The sequence below is a fragment of the Equus caballus genome, chromosome 6, assembly GCF_041296265.1.
Source record: "Equus caballus isolate H_3958 breed thoroughbred chromosome 6, TB-T2T, whole genome shotgun sequence".
Classification (NCBI taxonomy): Eukaryota; Metazoa; Chordata; class Mammalia; order Perissodactyla; family Equidae; genus Equus; species Equus caballus.
In genome coordinates, this window is record NC_091689.1 from 22,706,656 (window position 1) to 22,730,577 (window position 23,922).

At 45.5% G+C, this 23,922-nt stretch overlaps 1 protein-coding gene across 4 annotated transcripts in view; it reads right to left on the reverse strand.

Annotated features, from left to right (window-relative positions):
- The window catches only part of IQCA1 (IQ motif containing with AAA domain 1), a 162,499-nt gene that overhangs the window by 40,406 nt on the left and 98,171 nt on the right, over nt 1-23,922 (reverse strand). For all 4 annotated transcript variants that reach the window (XM_070269560.1, XM_070269558.1, XM_070269561.1 and 1 more), the window contains 6 exons: nt 23,666-23,741; nt 16,828-16,934; nt 16,559-16,657; nt 14,321-14,379; nt 11,192-11,274; nt 1,484-1,591 (listed from right to left, as the gene is read on the reverse strand). In XM_070269560.1, the coding sequence (XP_070125661.1) occupies nt 1,484-1,591; nt 11,192-11,274; nt 14,321-14,379; nt 16,559-16,657; nt 16,828-16,934; nt 23,666-23,741 (532 nt within the window). The remainder of the gene's footprint in view (nt 1-1,483; nt 1,592-11,191; nt 11,275-14,320; nt 14,380-16,558; nt 16,658-16,827; nt 16,935-23,665; nt 23,742-23,922) is intronic.

The following is a 23,922-nucleotide window of genomic DNA, read 5'->3' on the forward strand; positions in this document are numbered from 1 at the left end:
GGGTCCTCACTGACGAAAGGAGGGTCTGAACAGGATGCTTCCAGAACAACCTTCTTCTGATGCTTTCTAGCCAGCTTGGACACGACATCCGTCACCTGGAACCCGCCAGCCGAGGATGAAACATCCCACATTCTCATTTGTGAGGAATTCTGTTAAAAACCAGTCAGCTCATGGGGCTGGCCCCGTGGCCGAGTGGTTAAGATCGCGCGCTCCGCTGCAGGCGGCCCAGTGTTTCGTTAGTTCGAATCCTGGGCGCGGACATGGCACTGCTCATCAGACCACGCTGAGGCAGCGTCCCACATGCCACAACTAGAAGGACCCACAACGAAGAATATACAACTATGTACCGGGGGGCTTTGGGGAGAAAAAGGAAAAAATAAATAAAAATCTTAAAAAAAAAAAAACAAAAAAAAAAACCAGTCAGCTCTTCGTGCTCTCTGTTCTACCACCTTACAGCTGTGATAAAGGTTGAGAGCTAATCTACTTATTTTATTTACAGGAACACCATAAATATTTATAGACATTATGTTTTATAAATAATATAAAATTATATCTATAATATAACATATATTATAAATAATAATATAAAAGTATTTATTTGTTGACCCCAAAAGTATTATATATTTATTATATATACATATATATTATTTATGTTGGCCCCAAATTCCATTTTCTACTTCTGGCATTAAGTTAAAAGAGGAATGAACTATTTCTTGCCAATAGGTTTACATTCTTAGTTAAGTAAAGTGGAACAATATTACGTGTCCAAACTATTTCCATCTCATTTTAAAGCAAATTAAAGAAACAAAATGTGATTTCTATTTCAAAATTGTCACCAGAGCACAGCCTGGCTGGAGTTCCTGCCTCTGCCCCAGGTGAGTCAGGCCATACATGTAGTCATAAAAAATAAACGTGAATGAGGGCAGCAGACATGTCCGTTACGGAGAGCCCACCCTCCTGGCACCTCTGGTGCACTGCAGAGCCTCGGGCCGTCTGTCTGAACAATCACGATGGAATCTCATTTAGCACTTAGACTGGACTTCAGTGAAAACTGGCAGAGCCTTGATCCGTTAGGTCCATGAAGCACACTGTCACTGACTCCCGAAGGGCCAGTTCTGTAAGGGACCGAGTAACAGAAGCCTGTGTGTAACAGGCAGGCCTAGCTTTAGCCCTTTGCCTAGTTGCTTAATTGTAGTTGCAGGTGCTTGCTTTGGCTGCGATCTCTCCAGAGGACGGCCGACAGGACCTTCGGCCCAGAATGTTAAGCAGGCCTTCAACAATGGTACAGACATGCTCCTGGGTAGGGCCTTTCTGTGGGCTCCGGGATGCACCGTCGCAATGGAACTAGCCTCCCACAGAATTCTCAAGAGGAAGAGTTAAGCCACAACGCACTTTGACACCAGCCAGGAAGACACCGTCAAAGCCAGCAAGCAGCACACCCCTGCTTCTGGAAAAGGCACAACAGGGCGCGAGGAGTCTTTACCTAGTGGCAAGACCCCGTACAGGGCGATGAGCTGTCTGACATCCAAGAGGGAAGGCATGGGCTCTATAGACACCTGGCGAAGAGTAGTCCCCAGGTAGCTGTACTCACCTGGGGAGAGAAGAAGCAGAGGACACATGAATGGGAAACCATGCTGGTCAGAGCTGCGTAATTTCAGCACTTGCATAATTAACACAGAACACAAATTGAACATTTCTGAGCAAATATAATCTTATTATGGAGAGTCACTATGAAGAACACATTTTTGCTCAGATAAAGCCTTGAAGAAATTTTGAATATTGCTACATGGCTATAGTAAAATGCTTTATTTTGACGATGATACTAACCTTCTAATATTTTTTTAAAATAACCTTTGAATATTGGCTACGTGAAGTGGAACCAAGTTCTAAAATGAGGGACATGCAAAGAAGACTACAATAGAGCAGGTTTTGTTTTATTTCTATTCCAAGAGATTACGTCTAACATTTGTGCAAAGTTTAAAAATAAATTATTTAAGATCGGGGCGTGAAATTTGTACTGGAGCAGTGTAAAATGGGAACCTGAAATATAATCATTTGAAAGGAAAGATATGAGTCTAATTTAGGATAAACAGAAACAGCTCCTTTGGAGGGTAATATTCATTTACATTTTTATCATTTTTAAAGGATTACCCAAGGAATAATACAGAAATAAATCTTTACAGGTTTAATTAGAAAGCATCAAAGGGCTTAATTGCAACCAGTCATAAATCTGAAGTGTTATTTTCTAACTAATTTAGATAAGGTCACCAAGAAAATTAGTTTGGCTGTCGCCATTTGTCATGAGGATGGACCTTTACACACTCGTACGAGTCTCTCTTGATGTACCTGAATCTGAAAGGAAAATATTCAAAGAATGGATCACAGTGTCTCGATCATTTCTTCTGACTTTTCCTTTCTATAACAAGGATGAATCTTACAGAGCTTTAGATGTTTCAAATGCGTGACAAACACATTTACGTGTATAGGAAAATACTGAAAAATACATTTGTGTGTGTATGAAATACTGAAAATATCAGAAGCTTTAAAGCATCTTCAAATGCTAAGAAAACTGGAGTTGAAAACCAGATAAGGATCACTGTTTTGTTGTGAAGGGCAGCCTTTCAAAGACTCCACACAGAAAATAAAGTCCTTGGCAAGGACAATGGGTTTTGGTGGGGAGAACGAGAGATAATGAAATCTCCCCTTCCAGCTTCGGCTCCTCACGCTTTTTAATGAGCAGGTAATAAATAGACAAGCGGTTAATTTCGCCTTCACTAGAGTAGGAAGAGATCCTGAAGTCACCATTAAATCCAGCGTGCAATTGCTGTAAATATGACGTTAGAGGTGAAATGAAAGTGATTGCAATTTTCCTGCTTAAGTAAATCTATATTAATATCCAGATGCACCATATTTTCTAGAACCTAACAGATTTTATTTAGACCAATTAGACTAAGCTGAATTAGTGGGTGTTGGCTCCCACAGAACGGAGGACACGATGAACCTGGGCTGACTGCCCAGTGATGAGAGTTATTCTGAAGGCATATCACTGTGTTTTGCTATTGCCCAGCGTGGAAGCCATCAACGCTTTCCGTTTCTGCATTCCAAACTCAGAAACTTCCAGATTCTCTGCACGGACACCCTCTCTTCCACAAGGGAGGGAAGAAGGAAAGGGAGGATGAAAAGGTATTTGAGGTAGAGGGCATGAGAAATGACAAAGAAACCAGAACAATGGAAAGAAAAGAAACAGGGACTCTGTTATGGGTTGGATTCTGTCCCCTTATAAAGCCCTAATCCCCAGCATCTCAGAACGGGACCTTATCTGGAAACAGGGTCACTGCAGATGTAATTAGTTAAGAGGAGGCAACTAGGGTGGGCCCTAATCCAGCGACAAGTGTCCTGTGTAAAAGGGGGAAATCTGGACACAGACATGCACACAGGGAGAAGGCCACTCGAAGATGAAGGCAGAGATCGGGTGATGCAGGAGAAGACAAGGAACGCTGAAGATTGCCAGCAAACCACCAGGGGACAGGACGAGGGATGAAATGACGAGGTCAGTTTGGGCCACGGGAGCCCGAGGGCAGCTGGGCACCCAGGTTCGGGGAGCAGGACAGAGGTGGGGACTGGAAGAGGCCCCAAGGCTGCAACCAACCAACAGCTTCTCCCTTAGTGCCGGCAGAAGGAACCAGCCTTGCAACACCTTGATCTTGGACTTCTGCCCTCCAGGACTGTGAGAGCACAAATTTCTGCTCTTTAAGCCCCTTGGTTTGCGATACTTATCACAGTGGCCCTAGCAAACTAATACAGAATTAGTAAAATAATTGAAGAGAAAAGGGGCATAGAAGCACAGTTAAAAAATAATGAGAAATAAAAAATATTTGAGAAATAAAGGTGGAATCATCCTTTAATATTTCTCTTTTATCCCACCCAGCATTGAAAAGAAAATGAAGAACAGAGCGATTTGCAAAAAAAAAAATACTAGCTTCTTAAATAAATTACTCAAAGAAAACATGTGAGAGAATACACGAGGCCCTAAGAAGACAGACGATGCTGGGCGGTCTTTGCGCCTCCCCCCATAGCCAGGACGTCCTTGGCCCTCCTCTGCACTGGAATGACTTAGCATCGTCTTCCAATGACGAAGACGGCGATGGACTATGATGGTTAAAGTCCGGGTGTCTGGACTTGTTTATTAACTTTAAGTTGGATGCAGGCGACCCAGCTTCCAGATGAGGTCAACAGAGACTATACCAGGCTGACTTTTTCTTATGACAGCTCCGCCAAGATTATGCAAGTGGTGGGACATTCACATCTTCTGAAGCTTTGGTCGTTTTTTCATATGTAAATACATAGTCATATCCTCCAAGAGGGGACCTCTGGGAACCTGTTGCATCTTCTTGTCCTTAGGGCATGCTCTGAATGCCAAAGAGAATGTGGGAAACACTAACCAGGGGTCAGTGTTCCCACCAAATGCAGAGTTACCGAACCACGGCTGGGTGCGATAATTTAGGGGAATGTTAATTTTTGTTTGTTCTCCTTGTATTTTCCCCTTATGCAGTGGCTGGGCCTCTTGGTGCTTTGTGCTTCTGTGAAGCGGACAGGGAGGGTGGTGCACAGAGGAACTGTCTGTCATCGGCAAACCCCAATTGTGCCGAAGACTGGGAGAGAACACCGCCGCCAGCAACGCAGGGACCATAGCGAGCTCTGTGCCAAGCATGGCCTGGAGGGCCTCAGCGCCTAACTAACGAAATATTCACAGCAATTTAATGAGGCAGTAGTTGCTACTATCTAACAATTGTGGAAACTGAGGCATAGAAAGATTAAGTAAAGGACCAGCATCCTTCAGAAGGTGGGAGGGAGGAGACCTTCTCCCAGCCTGGGGAGAGAGAGCTGGGGGGGTGGGTCCTTGAGCTGCGGGCATCGGGTCTGTGCCCTGGCGGCAGGAGGATGAGGGCGTAGAGGAGAGTGCTCCTTACTGAGGGAGAATCCGGGGCGGACATGAGTGGCCCCTGCAGGCCGGGGCACTGTGGGGTCTTCACGGGCACCAGTGCCCAGAATATCTCCCCAGCACCGTGGCACTGCATGGGAATTGAGGATCTGAGTGATTCCTGGGGGCAGGGGTGGGGCTCGTAAGGAGGATTATACCTGAGCAACCTCGGCAGTTTAGGAGTTGTGAAGCCAAATGAAGACGACTTAAAGAATAAGGAAATGTGCTATTCCTCGCGCCGTTGAGGCTACGGCAGGAGCTTGCTTTTGGGCAGAGGGCCAGCGCTGGGAGCTGGGGGGCGGGGGTGCAGGAGCAGAGCAAGGAATAGGGGTGGGTAGCGCAGGGGTGAGGGCTGGGCGTGGGGGAATCCGACGTCACAAGCTCGGTGTCTCAGAGCTTCGGTTTCCTGCTCTCCCCAGCCTCTTTCAGCCCTAACCTGCGTGATTCTAACGACTGCTGGGTTTGAGTGGTGTTTAAAGGAGAGTGGAGTTACGAATCATAACCGCCCAAAACAAATTTGTGTCCCTGGGGTGTTGAGTGGGCCTGGATCTGAATACAGAATCCCTGGCCCAGTGGAAAAGGTCCAAACCAAGTGGCTGCGTTCTGTGTCTGAGGCTTGGTGCTCCGTCCCCACCTGCATGAGGAGCTGGGGAAGCGCAGCCAACACCCACCCTCCCCTCATTGTCTGGGTGCAGGACAATAGTGCTCCGAGCCGTCAGCTTTAGGAGCTGTGGCCCACGGACAAGTCGAGAGGGTGGTGCAGAGAGCAGCTGGGCTGTACGTAAAAGCATTAAGGAGAAACTAAGCAAATAATATTAAAATCAGGGAACCTGAGGGGGAGGGGGCTGCCTGGATCCCTCTCTTGTTAATTCTCTTCTAAGACAAGATGAGGCCCCGCCGACGTGATGGTTGAGAACAGAGGCTTTTCCAGAGGCAGGCGGGGAGCTTTACAGCTTCCCTGGACTCCCTGGATTAGAGAAGACCTCCCTCATTCGGGAAGTCTACACTCCAGGCTGGAGAAGGGGACCTGCAGGCTTGGGGTGGTCTGTTCCAGAATCAGAAATGGGTTAGGGGGGCCAGCAGTCAATAATCAAATGACTGCCCAGACATCGAAGCTCCCTTCCAGAGAAAGACGGGTCTTCAGTGCCAAATCCGAGGGCGGGGAGTCAAGGATGGGGTTGTCAAAGGGCCTTGATGTAGCTCAGTTCGGCCAAGATGAACGAACCCAGATTAAGGAAGGATGTGGAAACATATGTGCCAGGAGACAAGTCGAGGGTCAAAAAAATAGTTGGATAAGGCTTTACCTGAGCACGTAAGACTTTCATATAATCTGTATGATAAATTGTTACAGTTAGGAAAGAACTGCTTACCATCCTTAGAGTGATTAAGGAGAACACTGCAGCTATGAATACAATGCAGGTTCAGACGGCCTCTGGCACAGGACAGACAACAGCATCCTTGGGAGAAATAGCGAGGAAAACGATGCTGCAGTGCTGTGATCACACAGGTGTGTGTGTGTGTGTGTGGGCGTCCCTTCCACCCAGGACCCCAAGGCAGAGTTCAGTCTGAAGACCCTGGCGGGACACACAAGCAGCCAACACCAGAAGCTGAATGAGGGCATACTGACCACCTATTTGAGAACTCAAGCTAAGGATCTTTTTAAAAATCCCCTTTCACCGTAAAATAAAACATTGATACAGAAAACCACGAGATAAATGTGTAGCTTAGTGAATTACTGTAAGATGGACACACTTGTAACCACTGGCCAGGTTATGAAATCACATTTTAAGCCACCCTAGAAACAACTCCCCGCCCCCCGCCCATACCTGGTCTCAGTCACAGCTCTCTCCCTTCTGCCCTCAGTCGCAAGAGTCCCACATTTATGGCAATCTCTGCCTTGTATTTCTTCATTGAGCTATCACTGAGGGAGCAGGCTTAGAAACTATAGTCTGCCTTCTGAGTCTATTTTAACCTTCAGGTTCCCTCTCTCTCTCTCTTTTCCAGTACAATCTATCTACGGAAGAACCCAGGTGTTTGACCTCTAGCATCTCCTACAGCCTGGATTTGGTTGCCTGCATTCCTGTGGAGGGGCCCACCATGTTTCTCTGCATATCCTGCAAATTGGCAGCTGGATCCAGAGGCCTGCCCTTTGACAAGACTATAGGACGTACTGAATTTTCACATTGGAAGGCACATAATATCTAGTTTTGACTCTTTTGTGACATTAGCAGCCTTGGATGACCTTTGCCCAGATCCACTGGAGGCAGCAACGTGGCGATGTCCTAATTCTATTTTTTTAATTTTCACTTATTAGAACTCATTTAAAAAAGAAATATGTCCCTCATCTACGCTGTGGTTACCTGGTATAGTTCCCATAGGCAAGGCAGGACAAATTCTTGACTCTTTTTACTTACTGGTTTTCAAGACGATGAACCCATTTCTTGTCATCTTCCAAAGATGACCAGCTAGTGTTTTTCTATCATTATGAACTTGTGAATAAAAACATATTTTGTGGATTTCAATCCATTGCATTTCTCAGCCTTACCAGAGCTCAAAATATTCCATCTCTGGCCAGAGGGAGCTTCGTCTTTTTGGCTCCTGAGTCTTTTTTGCCATGAATCTAGCCATCTTTGAAAGCTTCCTTGCTATCTGATATGATGGGATGTTCATTCCAGGCAGCGGTTGACATTTCCTGTCCCTGTCTCAAACCAGGCATTTCTCCAAGAAACTGATTTCTTTGAGTGGGAAATCATATTTTAACATCATGATCTTGGAGCTAGGAATGCTCATGGCTATTGGGTTGGTCATTATTTGTAGGAATTTTCAATGGACAGAGTTAGGAAACATACGCCGTGGTGTGCACCACAACCACCTTACAAAATTCCTAAGAAAGTTAACAAGCAGCTCTCGGGAGCCGGGATCAGCACACCACCAGTGCATGTGCGTGTGTGTGTGACAAAATACCTCACGAGTTGAAACTGGAATTTCCAGTTCAAATTCAGGATTCTAAGTTTTTACTTAACTCCTTTCCTATTACATCTTTATCTCCATTCTCGCACACAGGAGAATATTCATCTCCAAGGACAAGGGGGATGATAGAGTAGCCCATAATTTCCCATTTGCTTTATCTCACATTTTTTTTTCATATTTACTACACTCCATGCACACACACACAACCTCATAATAACAAACCCAACACTATCAATACCACTTAGGATAACTGAAAATGGTGATACTTTGTGTTTGTGCTAATTCTTCTCTCCTTATTTTTGGTGGTTGAACTATATCTACATTGTCCGAGCATGGAGCCATTACCTATTCCATGCTCCCGTGCAGCCCTCAGTTAGTCTTAGCTTTATGAGTAGGTATATATTGAATGCTTACCACCAGTCCTTGCGTTAAGGTCTCTAGTCATTTTTGGTTGTCTATAGCTCATTCTTAGTAGATTCTTCCGGAAGATGCTTACAGATCTATAATTTCCTTAATATGTATTAGCTTGGTTTCAAAGAGTTGGTCTGCTTTACGGGCATATCTTTTTGTGATGTTAATTTGTTCTTTATTCTTTCTTTTTTATGGAAACTTTGCATGGCTTTTGATGTTGAACTTTTCCATTGCTTAAATTTACGAGAGTTAATAGTCCCATACTTTTAGAAGAAACTTTGGCTCGAGGGGGCTTTTTAAATTTCAGAGAGCCCCGACTTCTGTTGTTTCATATATGGTAAAGTTTGCTTTCTTAGATGTCCCGGCTCTGGTCCCCTTTCCCAATGTTTTCTGGACCTCCGCTGTCTTTCATCTCTGTTGTCCCTGCTCTATTTAGTTGCGATCCTACTCCCAAGAGTTCCTTCCCAGTGGGAGGCCCAGTCTTGGAAAGGAGCGTGGAAGGTCACTTTCAAGAGGGTGCAGAGATGAGCCTGTTCTCGCCCCTTCGTATTTCCTCATTTCATCCCTTTGCATCCATCTGCTACTGACGAGGGGCAAACCCCTCCCAGTTTCAGCTGCTGCTCCCCCTCGGCCTTCCGTACTGTCCAGGGAGTGTTTGCTGGTTATTTTGCAGTTCTTTTGTTCTGTGTCCCCAGTGGCTTGCACTTTGGGGTTTGAGGGGAAGCCCTGTCATTCTGTTTTGGTGAAAATGTTGTCCATGCGTTTGGTTTTTGCTATCTAGTTGATGTGTCTATTTTTACGTGGGGGTTTGGGGAGATCCACTGCCATCTTTCAAGCTAAGGACCTTAACTGGGAAAAAATAAGGAAAACTTGGAAAAGACCAAAGGGAGCCAGCCCTTGTGGCAATTTGACTAGTTTTGTTAGACTGGGTCATTTTCATTGGCGGCCACTCTTAAGTGGCTGACTCAATTCCCTTTGACCTCAGGCATCTTAAAGATGCTGCCTGGAAATGGACAGAGAGATCATTGAAAAAGTCCAAGAAGGATAAGAAATTAATAAGAAGATGAGAAACATGTCCATCAATGTTTCTGAGACTCTACCATGTGCCAGGCACTGTGCTAAACAGTAGGAATTCAGCGATGAGCAAAACACGTTATGAAAGGAGAATGGAGACAAAGAGTAGAGCACTCACAGACGCCAACCACAAGTAAAGAGACAGCATTCTGTTAAAAACGTCATTTTTTCATATTAACAGAGTTAACAGAACATAATCAAGGGGATCCAGAAGAAAACCCTAAAGTACTTGAACAAGAAACACATAAGGTAAACAGAAACTCCATATATATTCCAATATATATTTATATTAATAGGAAATATCAAGGCTCCTCCAAGCCCTCAAGAAGGAAATGTGGTTTTGTTTTAAAGGGATTAAAGTAATTATTTTTTGATCAAGGGTAATGTCAGCCTTCTTGCTCCCAAAGGCCAAAACTGGGTCAATGTAAACAGGATGAATAAGATGGAAATGGATGATAACACAATACAAAAAGGGGAGAATCCTGACTCCATGACAATTTTAAAAGGAGGGTGGGAGGGAAATCTCTTCCTAGAAGAATGGTACCTAATAAATACAGAAGGGATGGGAGAACATTCCCACTTACAGCCACCGTAGCCATAATCCATGCAGCAAAAACCATCAGTGGATATTAAAGCCTTTAAGACACTTGGGAACAGAATCTCCAGGTCCTGTATCCCCCACAGACTATTCATTAATTACAAAGGGGAAAGTGAAGCTTTACAATGGAGAAGCTCCTTCACCAGTGATTAAACTTAACATCACGAGCGATGGGATTAAGTGGCATCGTGTGTCCCCAGTGTGAAACGCTGAGAAGGACAAATATCACCTATGTAGCTTTCCCATCAAAAACGTTTAACCTGAATCAAGTTATGAGGAAACCATCAAACCAGTTCAGTTGAAGGACAATCATAAAACAGCTCAGACTCTTTAAAAATGTCAATGTTGTGAAAGACTGAAAAAGGCTGGGAATTGTTCTAGATCAGAGGAATGAAAGGAGACTAAAAAATTTGACCATCATATCCACAATCCTTGATTGGATTTTGGGCTGAGAAAGACAAAGCTATAAAGGACATTATTAGGACTATTGGGGAAACCGATTAATGAGATATTAGGTAATAGTATGATATTCATGTTAGATTTTCTGAGGGTGATTACCCTTTTGTGGTAATGTAGGAGAATGTCCTTGCTCCCTGTAGATGCGGGAAAGTGAAAGTGATACCCACATTAGGGTGGTATCAGGAATTTTAAGCTCTAAGTGTGTTTTCAGGTCATCATGTTGTTTTTCAAAAATTAAGAGAAAAACATTAGTTGAAGATGGTGATTGCAAATGTCCCCACCTCCATCCTCCCAACTACTTCTGTGATGGCCCCTTCTGGAAGGAATTGCACCTGTGAGGACTGTGTGTTGCCGAAGGACCAGGTGCTTCCCCCTAGGGCATTTTGTTTAAATATGAAAGCATGTACAAGTCTTCACTTCCTCAGTTAAGCTTATGCCAGAAAGAACGCCCCAAGGAACTTGCTAGTTGGTTCGAAGACTTGATTCTACCCCATTAGGGGAGAGAGTTGGACCCATTAGTTTGCAGCACAGAATGAATTCAAATCAATTCAACCCAACACACATTTACTACAAGCCCCTATGGGCCAGGCTTTGGTTTGGACCAAACCCAAATGAAGCATATTTCCAGCTGTTGGGACTTCAAAACCCAAGGGGTGACATATGTGACGCACACATGAATGGTTCTTTGTGTACTTTACCAATGTAATCAGAGAGGTTGACTTTCAGGGCCTGGATCAGCAACCCTTCTTCGACCAGTTCCTTATACAGAGACTCAATGGTCCTGGGGACAAAGCAGACCAGCTATTCCATGAGCATGCACACAAGATCAACAGTATTTCTGTGAATCGTCACATACGCGGTGAACTTTAACAAGATCTATTTCAAAGTACATTTGAATATATGCAAATAAATCGACTTTTGAAGTGCTTCTACAATTGGGGGAAAAATTAGGCTTTTTAAAAACAATACTTCCACTCATCCATGTGTGTATCTGATATTTCTCGTTAATAAGAATTATATCTTTGGGCATCTGAGACCCACTATAGCGCCTCCAGTCTGTCCTTTCATCAGTCTTCATGATGGCGCAAATATGAAGTAGAAATTACCCAATAGCAGTAACGCAGTGGGCCCATAATTATATATTCAGTGAGCATCTGCAAGCCGTAGTAGATCATTAATCCTTTGTGAAATTGATGCTTCCTTTTAACCCAATAGCATAATGATTTAAAAGAAATATCTATAAAGAACAAAGGCTTATATTGGAATTAATTCTGACATGGAAGATAGAACGTCTAAAGTTGCCAGCATGATGATTTTTAGGAGGATGTTATACTTCTCCATAGTGTTTACAGACGTCAAAACCACTTCTCTAAGAGGGCCTTGGGCATAGAGCCAGCACACTGGTAATTTATACTAACTGAGGGAAAAATGGAGACTGTATCCCATTTAATGAATGAAACCCCCAATGAAACTAACAAGGGCTTGGCTGGCAGGAATTCAGAGAGGTCAAGCTCAAATATTGTTCAGAATAGTCCTTTGAGATGTTTTGTCTTTTTCTTTTCTGTGGACCTTATTCTTTGCTTCTACCCTCATCTTTCTTTAGACTGAAGAATTGTAAATATAACCGTATTTAATCACTTCTTTGACTGTTCTATGATCCAGGTTAGTGTGATTAAAAGAGACTCAAGAACAACAGTCAGATTCAAGCCAAAGACCATCGGGACAAATGTTAATCCAATGGCCCCAGTCTTTGATTGACTGGAATTTTATTCTATCAAATATATTTAAAATAGTGTGCCCTCTGCTGAGAACTAAGAATGCTTTCATTGTAATGGAATTTGGGGTAACAGTATCTGACTTACTTCGAGGAAATATCAACTGTAGTGTTTTAACTTGAATACTTATTTAATATAAACATATAACGAATGCATAAAATATTAACATAAAGTTGACGAGGATCCTCTAAAATGACCAAAACCAAATATACCATGAAGCCCGGAACACAAACCTTATATTTGGATCTTTCCAATGAAATGAACTCTTGTTATGGTATACACCATTTTCAACTTTAAGACTACCTTGAACTATGATAAAAATACTGGTTTACAGTTTATATCAACTTGATGAGAGAAACAGAAGTTGTGTTCCAGGGCTTGGCAGAGAACTAGCCCCAGTCTAGTGACACAGAGTCTTTAGAATTAAAGTGAAAATTGGAAGGAGAGGACCAGGTATTTCTATACTTCGGGGCATAAATGTGAACGAAATACTACTGGTCTCTCTTCATTTCACTAGACTATTGCTTGCAGCCCATTTATGATAGCTCAACTGTAAAGAAACATATGCCAAGAATATACTCAATGTTTAATGGATATTGTCCATGAACCACACGTGTGGGATCTATATTGCTAAAGCAGCATTTTATTCGGTAAAGCGATACTTTAAACGCAAGCAAATGTGAATGAATAATTTTAACTTAGCGGTTAGGTTTTATTGGTAGATTTGATTTTGGCTCTGGGTTCTCATTGGATAAGACACTTAGCATGGTCTTCTTCATCTAAAGGACTGTACTTGGTTTGGGGACTAAAGTGAGAACAAAGAAGAAAAGTGGCATTTAAAAGCTACCCAAAGATGCCCGTGGCGCTCTGTGCATGCGTGAGCTGGACCATCTTCACGGAAGGGACTGTGATGCTCCTTGTATCCCCAGGAGGCGTGAGTGTTGGTGCATGGGCGGGTGGGTGCCTCCCCAGGAACGGGCTCCTGGGCCTCAGAATGCTGCCCCGGCCCCTCTTAGGCAGCGGTCAGCCACAGCATCTTGACCCTGAGCCTTTCTCCAAACAACGGGACCTCAAGTGAGGAGACCCACTGTCTTCTAGTCATATCCTGTGGTATCCTGTTCTCTCCACAGCCAAAGCCCTCATCCTGTCAGGCTGTCTTTCCAGAGGCTTCTTGCCAGGGCACGCTGCTAGGCACGTGCACTAGTTCTGGGGTGCTCTGGGCGCCTCTTCTCCTGTGGACACTTCCCAGCTGGCTTCCTCTCCCGTGGATCTTCTCTCAACCAGAGTTTGGGAATGTATCACTGGGGCCCAGAGGGGGCTCGGGGACACCCCAAAACAGGGGAGCAACACATGATGTCCATTAACAAACCCACGGGAAGGGAGGCATACATTCCAAATGAGTACTGACATTCTTTATTAGGGATTTTATTTAAATTCCTTGAAAATATCTGAAAACCTAGGTCCTATTTATTTCCAATGTTAAGGCACCGGAGGGCCATCTCAGCTTAAAAAAAATGAGCATTTAAAATTATTCATTAGTATCAAAGTTCAGCCAATTCAGCTCAAGGAAATGGAAATAGCCCTTTTGAGACTCAGCCTTATCTTTCCTCCAATGGGCATTCATGAAGCACCTCAGTGGGCCGAGGTATGGACGAGAAGGTAAATGGGTACTGTCTCTGCCCTCAAGGAACTCAGTCTTAGCCTCCTCGAAAGCTGGATTAAGATGCTACTTCTTAAGCAATTTCATAAGAACCCCATGAATGTTGAAACTTAAAAGGAGTCACATGATCTCAGAAAAGATGGGGCCCAAGCTTGCCTTCTGGGCCCCTCCTCTTGGCGAGCATCTCTCCAGCCTAGGAGGCTGTGCTTTGTACAGGCAGCAGAGTGGTCCAGCACAGCCCCCTCGACACTTCGAGGATGACAGGGGTGTAGTGTACCAGGAAGAGGTGCCTTTCCCAGGCCAAGGCCGAGGACTTAGACCGTGTCCTGTGCTCTTCTCTGGGATGCCCTCCCCTTCTCACGTGCATTCCAGCCAACCAGGTGCCCTCTCACCTGTCAGCCGTCAGATCTTTATCCTTCTTCCCCTTTTTCCCTTTCTTCCCTTTGTTTTTCTGGAAGAAAATGGAAATCACCAACAATTTAGTAAAAACAAGTGAGCAAATTAGCTCTAGAACTTAGAGAAGGAAGCTGATTTTTGGTGGTGGGTGGGGGAGGAATAGGAGATGAGAAGTCAACTGTGGTACACTGATCATGGAGTTGCAACGTTTCCATGAATGTAGGGATTGGCCTGGAAAGTCCCAAGTTGCTTATGTGGACGTGTCCCCGGGTGGATAGAAAATGAGGTCACCACTGTGACACCTGCACAGGACCTAATGTCTATCCAGCCCTGAGCACTCTGGTTCTATTTTTCTGGGCTCTGGCACAGTGTATTACGAAGGATGAGAGAGCCATGTGCATGGGCAATGAAGCTGTGCTGGTCCTTGGTACCCAATCACCTCCCTCTGTTAGCATCTGGCCCCAAATCCGGTTCCCAAAGGTCTTTGCCGTCAGATGTTTGTGACGGCTTGAGGGACAAGCTTGGATGCGATCTTTCAAACGGTGCTGATTGCTTCACTGTTCTGTTTAAAACATACACGAGTAGCTCCCCAACGCCCCCAGGACAAAGTGAAAATTCCTCCACGTGGGTGTAGAAAGTCTTTCCAGCCTGGCCTCCATCCTCCCTTCCCGGCTCATCTTCCATCTCAGGCCTCCACAGACGACGCGTGCTCCCCGTCACACAGGACTGACCCTTTCCTTACGCTCCTCCTCCATGTCCATCTCCTCATTCATTCATTCATTCATTCATTCTTTTACTGCTGTATAATTTGGGTACAGCAAAGTATACCCGCGTACAGGCTGATTAACGTTTACATTTAATTTGTACATATAACCATGTAACCACCACCCAGTTCAAAACAGAGAACACATTTTCAACACATTTTCATCACCTCTGAACTCTTTCTCATGCTGCTTTCCAGTCTGTAGGTGACCACTATTCTGACTAGATTCACAGTGCCTGTTCTTGCACATGGAATCATGCAATTTAAACTCTTTTGTGTCTGGCTTCTTTCACTCAATACTATGATTGCAACACTCACTTATGTGGTTCCACACAGCAGCTATAATTCATGCATGCTTTTCAGTTTTTTAAATATTAAATTTTTTTTTTGGTGAGGAAGATTGGCCCTGAGCTAACATCTGTGCCAGTCTTCCTCTATTTTATGTGGGATGCCACCACAGCATAGCTTGATGGCTAGGTCTGTGCCCAGGATTCGAACCTGTGAACCCTGGGCCGCCAAAGCAGAACATGTGGGAACACTACACCACTGGGCCAGCCCCTAAATTTTGTCCTTTCAAGAATGTTCTATCAACAGAATCACATAGGATGCAACTCTTTTGCTTTTCACTCATCGTAATTCTCAGGAAATTTATCCAGGTCATCGTGTGTATTGAGAGATCCTTTGTTTTTATTGCTGTTTCCAGTTTGGGGCTGAATTGATTAAGGCACTATAAACGTGTGTGTGTGTGTGTGTGTGTGTGTGTGTGCGCGCGCGCGTGCATGCAAGTCTTGTTTCTCTGGGATAAATGCCCATGTGTGCAATTGCTGTCTCGGCCCTCTACCTTGAGCATCCTGGCCCAAATGGCAGGACTGGCTTGGGATGAAAGTGGAAGGAGGAGTCCTAGGAAACAAACTTTGGATATTGGGAGCCAACCGGCTACTCAAAACCACTGTGACATGGAGTGGTGGCAGCTTAAAGTTCAATTCGCCGGCTTCCTTCTGCTCTGGTTCCCCCAGTCACAAAGAACTTGCTCGTTGCTACTGGCCTCCCCTACAGAGCTGCCTACAGGGAGAGAGGACTGGGTATCTGGGGCGCCCTCACTGGCTCCTCTGAGAGTTGTCATCCACTTGGTGGGGCTCGGGTCATAGGAATCTGCAATGATGAGGGGTGGGGATGGTTAGTTTAGACTGTTGACTTTACCCCATTTATAAGCCCACAACCCTGAGGGCTTCCTTCACCAAAGGAAGACAGGTGTCCCTGTAAAGACATGTGTTCCTGTGAAGACAGGTGTCCCTGTGAAGACATGTGTCCCAGTGAAGACATGTGTCCCTGTGAAGCAGCCTGGGGGCAGCCAGGGTCTGCCAGGCAGCATCCCGGACGTGCCACCGGCTGCGTGGGCAGTGGCTCCTTTTCATGATCTCAGTCTGCCCTCTGCCTCATCCCTGAACCCCCAGGCACATTCACTACTCACCTTTTTACCTCCTTTCTTTCCCGTTTTAGCCGGCAATTCCTTTTCTCTGTTCACAGCTAGTTTTAAATTTTTTAGTTCTTGTCTCATCAACTCATCAACCTGGGTGAATACACAACACATCACTTTTAAGTGACTTTGCATGTCCCGCGTTTTCTTTGTGACGCTTAAAAACAGCTTAAATTCCGGGTAGATCATTAACGGGAAATTGTAAACACGTAAATGACTGTGATTAGCGACTTGTTATCAGCACAATGTGAAGGTGTGTTTACCTGCACTCTGATTTCTGACTCCAGTTCTTTCCGCTTCTCCTCTTTGATCAGCTCCGGGTCATAGTCCTGGGGGAAATTCCATGATTCATCTTTATTCTTCCACAGGTCTATACTCCAGAGGGATAAAGCAAAAGAAAATGGACATGTTCTTCAGCATGAAGGTTCATAAAAGCAGTTATTGCAATATAAAACACAAGCTTAATTTTCTATCTTTTTGCACAGAATAAAAGTTTGAATAAAGTAAGTAAGAGAGTGCTAAAATTCATATGCCCTTTTCTTCCACTTCCCAAATGGAAGCAATGGGCTTGTGCAATGTCTCCGAAGTAAAGAGGAAAACTGCTAATGTGAAAATAAATAAAAAAGTCTGATACAAACAGGATCCTTCTATATGATTATAACCATGTAAAGAGCAATATGTTAATTGTGGGATTATACAAGAATGGATGATTATTTTTGTAATATGTTTTCTATTACTTTTATTATTCAAATAATTCACTAAAATATGAAAGATTTTATTGCTAGTTCAACTCCCCATGTGGTTTTCCCTGGCCCCCTATTAAAAGACAACACTGAACACACAAGCAGCCAGGACTTTCCCGTAATTCAACAGCTGTATTTTTGAATTACGTCTTGGATGTTTTTGAAATCATACGTAGTTTACATTTCCCTCTTGCTTTATGCTGGCAGTCAGGAATATGGTTATAAAAATGTGACCCTAGAGAAAATAAGGATCATTTTGTAGCACTGGAATAAATGGAAATACAGTTCATTTCTCAGAAGAGGAATTCCAAATGTGCACCGAGGTGCCGATCAACTGGATCCTGGCAGTGGGACCGGGGTGTCTCCTAGGAGGGGGAGATAAGACTTGTCAGTTTGGGAAGTGAGATCTCTTCCTGGAATCTGTGGACAGAATGGGATGGAAATTTGCTAGAACCAAATCTGCAAGCCTACCCACTCGGCCACTTCACTAGGAACTCATCCTTAGAGCAGCGATGCCCTTCAACTTAGGAAGGCAACTGAGGGCCATGCGGGCCAAGCAGAGGCTTCCCCACCACTGTTGGACAGCAGCAATGACGTGGGAAGAAAGGGGGTCATGTGGGGCCTGATGGCAGGTGATGGCATGAATGAATAGGATGGCGGCCTCTCAACCACAGCCTCCACTATGAACACGACACTCAGATCCGGAGACTGGCCAGGAGTGTCACACAGCCAACAGAGGAAGGAGGAAGTCAACTCAGAGAGGACATCACAGTCACAGACAGAAACATATGTTTGGATGCTCCACAGAGCCAGAGGTGTTAACCATGAAGACCAAGAGTAGAGAAGGTGCTGGAGAGTCATGTAGGTAAACGAGAAAGGAGGGTCGAATCTATTGAATAAATCACAGAGGACCAGGATTAGCAGAAGGGGTGAGAAATGAAAGGAGAAGGGACTAGACATGGCGTGATCCAGGAAAAGCTGCAGATCCTGGAGAGATGGAGAAAAACGGTGACAAGATTCTGAGGCACCACTCAGAACTGGAGAATGGACAGAGAGCCACCCCAAGGGCTCCAGCCATCGGATGCCTACCCAGGCAGCACAGCCCACAATTAGGGGTCTGGTGGAACCGCCATCTTAACACATACCTATTGGTCTCACCGTCTTCGCTCTCCTTATGGACAATCTCTATCTCCCAAGGGGAGAGGAACAAGGAAGGGCAGCTGTGCTCTAGAGACACCTGTGCACCCAAGGAGCTGACACATGTCAGCAGAGCGGAAGTGATGGATGACCAAGGGCTAGGGAGCGTGTCCTTTGAGGGTGATCAGAGTCAGGACCCTGCAGGATAGGACAACCGTAGGAAGGAAGACGGGACATGGAAACGCAGTTCCAGTTTTCCAAAAGTGTGAGTCGGGTCCACAAGCCACAGGCTGAAGACGCTGACGCTGCTCCCAGTGGTTGGCATGGAAATTTTGGGAGGTGGAAATGGTCACTGCAAGGTGTTGCCACACACAGGTCAGGCAGGCCCACCTCGCTTCCTGGACAGACCAGGGGACTGTTGGCTCAGCAGAAGCAGAGCCCGTCTGGATTCCAGGTCTAGAACAGACTCGCAGGCTCATGGCCTTACCACCAGTGAACCCAGGGGAGTGTGGCCTGGCAGGGCCATGCCAGTCACTGGCTGACCACGGTCTCTGCAGGAAGATATGAAGAAGAAGTCTACGGGTAATGCAAATGTATGGGGGAAGATCTTTTAAGACAATGATGCCAACAGGACCCAGAGTTCTTCTGGAGTGGCTAATGTGGACTTATAAGAAACAGACAAGAAATAAATCACAAAGGCGGTAAAATTTTCATGGAATTGATTCACCCACGTATCCCTCTCCAGCAGGGCAGCCATGTGACAGGTGGCCCAGCCACTGGGGCAGAGACGATGGAATGGGATGGTCGTGGAGAGGGTTTGGGGCGTGACTCCTGGATGCCTGTCTGAGGGCGACCGCTGAGGTGGGGACCGAAGTTCAAGGGGTGTCATCACCCAGAGGCGGCAGGTGACCAGCCTGTGACTGAGGTGTGTAGACCAAGGGGGAGAAGCCTGGGAAAGGTTGATGGGGGCCACGCGTGGCAGGAACAGGCACATAGGGAATGGCTGGAAAGCTGGGAGCTGAATTTTCATCATTTGAAACAGTCATTCGCACGAGTGAGAGCCAGTCAGAGAGGTCTCCCCTAGTTTTTATAGTCAGGGCGTGAAAAATATGCACTGCGTAAATTGTCCTTATCAGCCCACTATGTGAAAAAGGTCTCAAGTCATAAATATCTGAGAGTTTATCCTTTTCCCTGGACCCCCTGGATGGTGGATTTTGAGGTTAGCTTGTCGGGTGTGTGTACACTGAAGGCTCAGCTAGTTTACGGTTTTTTCCTTTGAAAGTCATGGCTCATTTTCAGTACTTTTTCTGAAATGGACATAGCCTAAACCGTGGAAAACTTTAAAATGTCAGACTATAATCTGATGTTTCTTTTCAGGTGTTTAAAATCGTACACGTCCCGCCTTGAAAATCCTATAAAGGTTTAAATGCGTTAAAATGTGCTGTTTGCTAATGATTCTTTTTTAACAGATTTCCCCCTTGTACGATGACTAAATCTTCAACAGCACACCCACCTGTTTCATCAGGATACGTTAAAGCGGAATAGCTTTGTTATTTAAAGGAAGCTGCTCTGATCTTTCCCTAGATTGACTAAAATTGGCAAGTGATGCGCTTAGAAATGAAAGGAACACGGAAAACACGACACGATTATTTATGCAAAAGCAGCGGCACCTCATCACACATTCTGCGCCTGCAGCCGTAACTATGTTTTTCACATAACGCGGTGCAAGCGGCCTTTGCCAATTTCACCTCCCGATCGTTGAAATGGACTTCGTTTTCTGCTGAAACTTTGCTTTTCTCATGACACTTTTGCAGGGGGCACTTCTCAATCCCTTCAGGAATTCCATGGGCATTTATAAATGCAGGAAGCTATTCAAGGGCCTCAAAGCCCCACAGCCACTTGCTCTCTCCTGCAGCCCAGAATGAGCTTTTATCCCGGAGACAGTGAAAAGCAGGGCCTGCGAGGTTTCACACATTGGGGTGGGGGGGGGGGGCGGAGGAGAGGGGGCTTAATCTCGGTGATTAAAATGCTAATGTTTTATTTGAAAAGGAAAACCTTTGATTTCTAAGAAAAGAATTCTACCACGAAGACATTTAATTTCTTTCAGTTTCCAAAGACCCGGCAGGTGACAATTGCACAGCCTCCTACTAGGAAAATGACACTTCCCACTTCCTGCTCCCGAGCGGCCACTGTTTGCAGCTCTAGCCTTGATGGAAACAGATATGACACAAAAGGCCCTCTCCTGGCTGGGTCAGCAGATCACAGACTGGGCTTCCCACGGGCAACATTAGATTTCCCGACGAGTAAGTTTCGCTTTTATCAAAATAATCCACGCACATCGTTTTAAACGAAGTCAAGAGAGTATGAAAAGGATTATAATAAAAACTGGTCTAACTCTGCCTTCTGGGGACACTGCCCAATGACATTCAGTCCTGTGTTTGCTCATTCATTAAAAAATGCATTGGGGGGCCGGCCCCGTGGTGGAGTGGTTGAGTTTGCGCTCTCCACTGCGGCGGCCCAGGGTTTCGCTGGTTCGGATCCTGGGCGCAGACATGGCACCCCTCCCCAGGCCACGCTGAGGCGGCGTCCCACGTGCCACAACTAGAGCGACCCACAACTAAAACATACAACTACGTACTGGGGGGATTTAGGGAAGAAAAAGCAGAAAAAAAGATTGGCAACAGCTGTTAGCTCAGGCGCCAATCTTTAAGAAAAAAAAATGCATCGAGTAAATTCAGATTAACTCATAAATCTGATTTATTCATCTATTATTTAATTTGTAAAGAATTTATTCATAAGTCATTTAATTCATGGGCCAGGCACTGCTCTCAGAGCCGGCCGATGGCCGAAGGCCCTACCCTCATGGACCTGGTCCCACTGCAGGGAGGCAGCAAACACTCACATACACACAGACACACACACACACACATGCACACACACACGCACACACAGGCACGCACACATATATCGAAGTCAGATGGAGGGCAGTAAAGTAGGGTCAGGGGTGGGGCACAGGGTGAAGTGGGGAGGCTGTTATCTCATGTGAGTCTCAGGGAAGGCCTGCAGGGACAAGCATTTCAGGCAAAGGGAGCAGAATGTATGAGGGCCTTGAGGCGGGAGTGTGGTTGGCTTGTGGGAGGAAGAGCACAGATCCCACTAGAGCAGAGTGTGAAGGCATCTAGCTTCACATGAGCCCTTAGCTGTTTCTCTCTTCTTCTCCCAATGTCTAAATAATATGCTTACTAATATGCTTGCTAAATAATATGCTACTTCTGGATATACCAGTTCTGGACATGAGCTCCTGACTTCCTGTTACTGTGCATGAGGATCCGGTTTGCTCTCATTTTTCTTTCTCCGTTATTTTCTCCATGTGGTTACATCAGACAAGAAGGGAGCCAGGCCTTCCAAACCCCGGGGGAATCTGTCACCCAAGCATGAGTGTAGGATGATAATGTAGATGCCCCTGGCTCCTAGAAAGCCCTCTGGGAGCCCCTCGCAGACATCCTGCAGGACGGGCTCCACCGAAGTGAGGGAGGAAGAGGAAAATGAGGGAGTGACTGTCAGGAGAAGTGAAGGCCCAAGGATGTCAACTGACAACCTCCAAGAGGGAGGTCTTGGGGAGAAAATGAACCAGAAATGATCTGATGTGTTCGAAGGAGTGGAAAATTATCTGGAAGTTTGGTGATACACATGTAGAATATGAAACAAACGAGGGTGGTTGTAAAGACCAAAAGACAATGTCATGCAAAGTAGTGTCTTAACAAATGGCAGCTACTGTTGCAACCACACGCCTGAGTCCTGGTGGCAGCCCACAGCCAGGCCCGTGACCCCACAGTGTGGGTTACTGTGATTCCTCACTGGGCGCGTCGGATGTTGTTGCTGCCAGACTAATTTACACAAGCCACCCAACTTAGGCCACTGTCCCCACCCATCCACCACCACAGCGCCTGGTATATTGTGTTTTGATGGCATGTGCCATCTTTGTGTCTCCAGGCTAGCTCTGCACCTGGCACACTGGAGACAATCAAGGTTTGTTGAATGAATATGTAAGTGAATGGGCGTTTTGACAGTGATTGCTCTGTGCCATTGTTCATCAAAGAGTTGATGAATTCTCAAACTTGACTATCGGTACCTGCCCAAAGAGGGAGAGCTATGTTTACCTCTCCTGGTTGTTGTGAAGATTAAGTGAGATGGGCATGGAACACGCAAAGCCGTGCGTGTCTTGAGCACCTAATAAATATTAATTCACGCCTTTGACCTCCTTCCTCCCCAAATAAAGCAGTTGCTGAATCCTGCCGATGTCCTCCTTGCCCCTGGCTCCCACTGCAGTTCAGCCCCTCTTGCAGAGTGGGATTCCTGCCACTAGTGGTATGCGACAGAATTTTAGGTGGCACATGGACTTTCTTACTTTGTATAACTAGCATAGCAAACCTGTGACGACTCTGAGATTGTCACTTAGGATGAGCTCAATTTATTGGTGTGAGTCTATTTAAAAAATATACATTAAGGAAAGAATAGTACCGGTGCTGTCCAGATAAGAGCAGAATTCGGGAGGAGGCCCACACATGACTGATGTTTGAAAATATTCTAATTCACATCCTTATTGCATTTTTCAGGAATTTCCAAATAGCACTAATGACCAGGGTCATCTTGGCGGGCCATTCTGTGTTGGGATTTATCTGGAGGGTGGAGTGGAAGCAAAGGCATTGGAAAATCGTTCTAGCAAATTCTAATGGAATTATCTGAAAGACCGATTCATAAGCTCGCAGATCCAGCCAGATGATAGCTGTGCTAATTATAATAATGCTCAACAACGGACCAAAGCATTCCGCGTCGGTGTTTGGGCGCACGTGATAAAAACATGATGCTGTACACACGGTGTTGATTTTCTGAGCTTACACAATCCAGGGGAGACCTTTCTTCCCTTTCATTGCCAGCAAGAGAATGTTCGTGGAAGTCTTAGGGGTTCAGAACAGAATGGAGGTTCAGACCATGTTCTCACCCTGTGATCTTGTCCTTTTACCAATTATATGCCTTTAAGGCACCCAAAGGAATCTTAAAACACAGATGGACAGAAGATCTTGGCTCTGAGCTGCAAGTCTGCAGCCTCTCATGATGGGGCACCTAGTTCTGCCCAACAGACGCTGAGTGCTAGGGCCAGGGGCCATGCAGGGTGGACAGAGCGACACCCCGGGGGCCACGCCCTTCCTCCTAAACCCACCTTTGTACACGTTATTTCCTTCCTCCATCGTAGGAAGAAAAACACTTGGTGACATCTTCCACCCTTCGTCTTCTTCCTGTTGAAGCGGAATAGTACTGTTGTTAATTACAGGCAGAGCTTGTCTGTCGAGACTGGACAGTAAGAAGTGCGTGTGTCGCTACTGCTGTGACCATGGTCAAGCACATGGACTCTTTCCTGGTTTATGGAGGGAACGTCTAGCCCCTCGCCTGCCCCCCTGGGCAGTTGCCCTGCTGGCC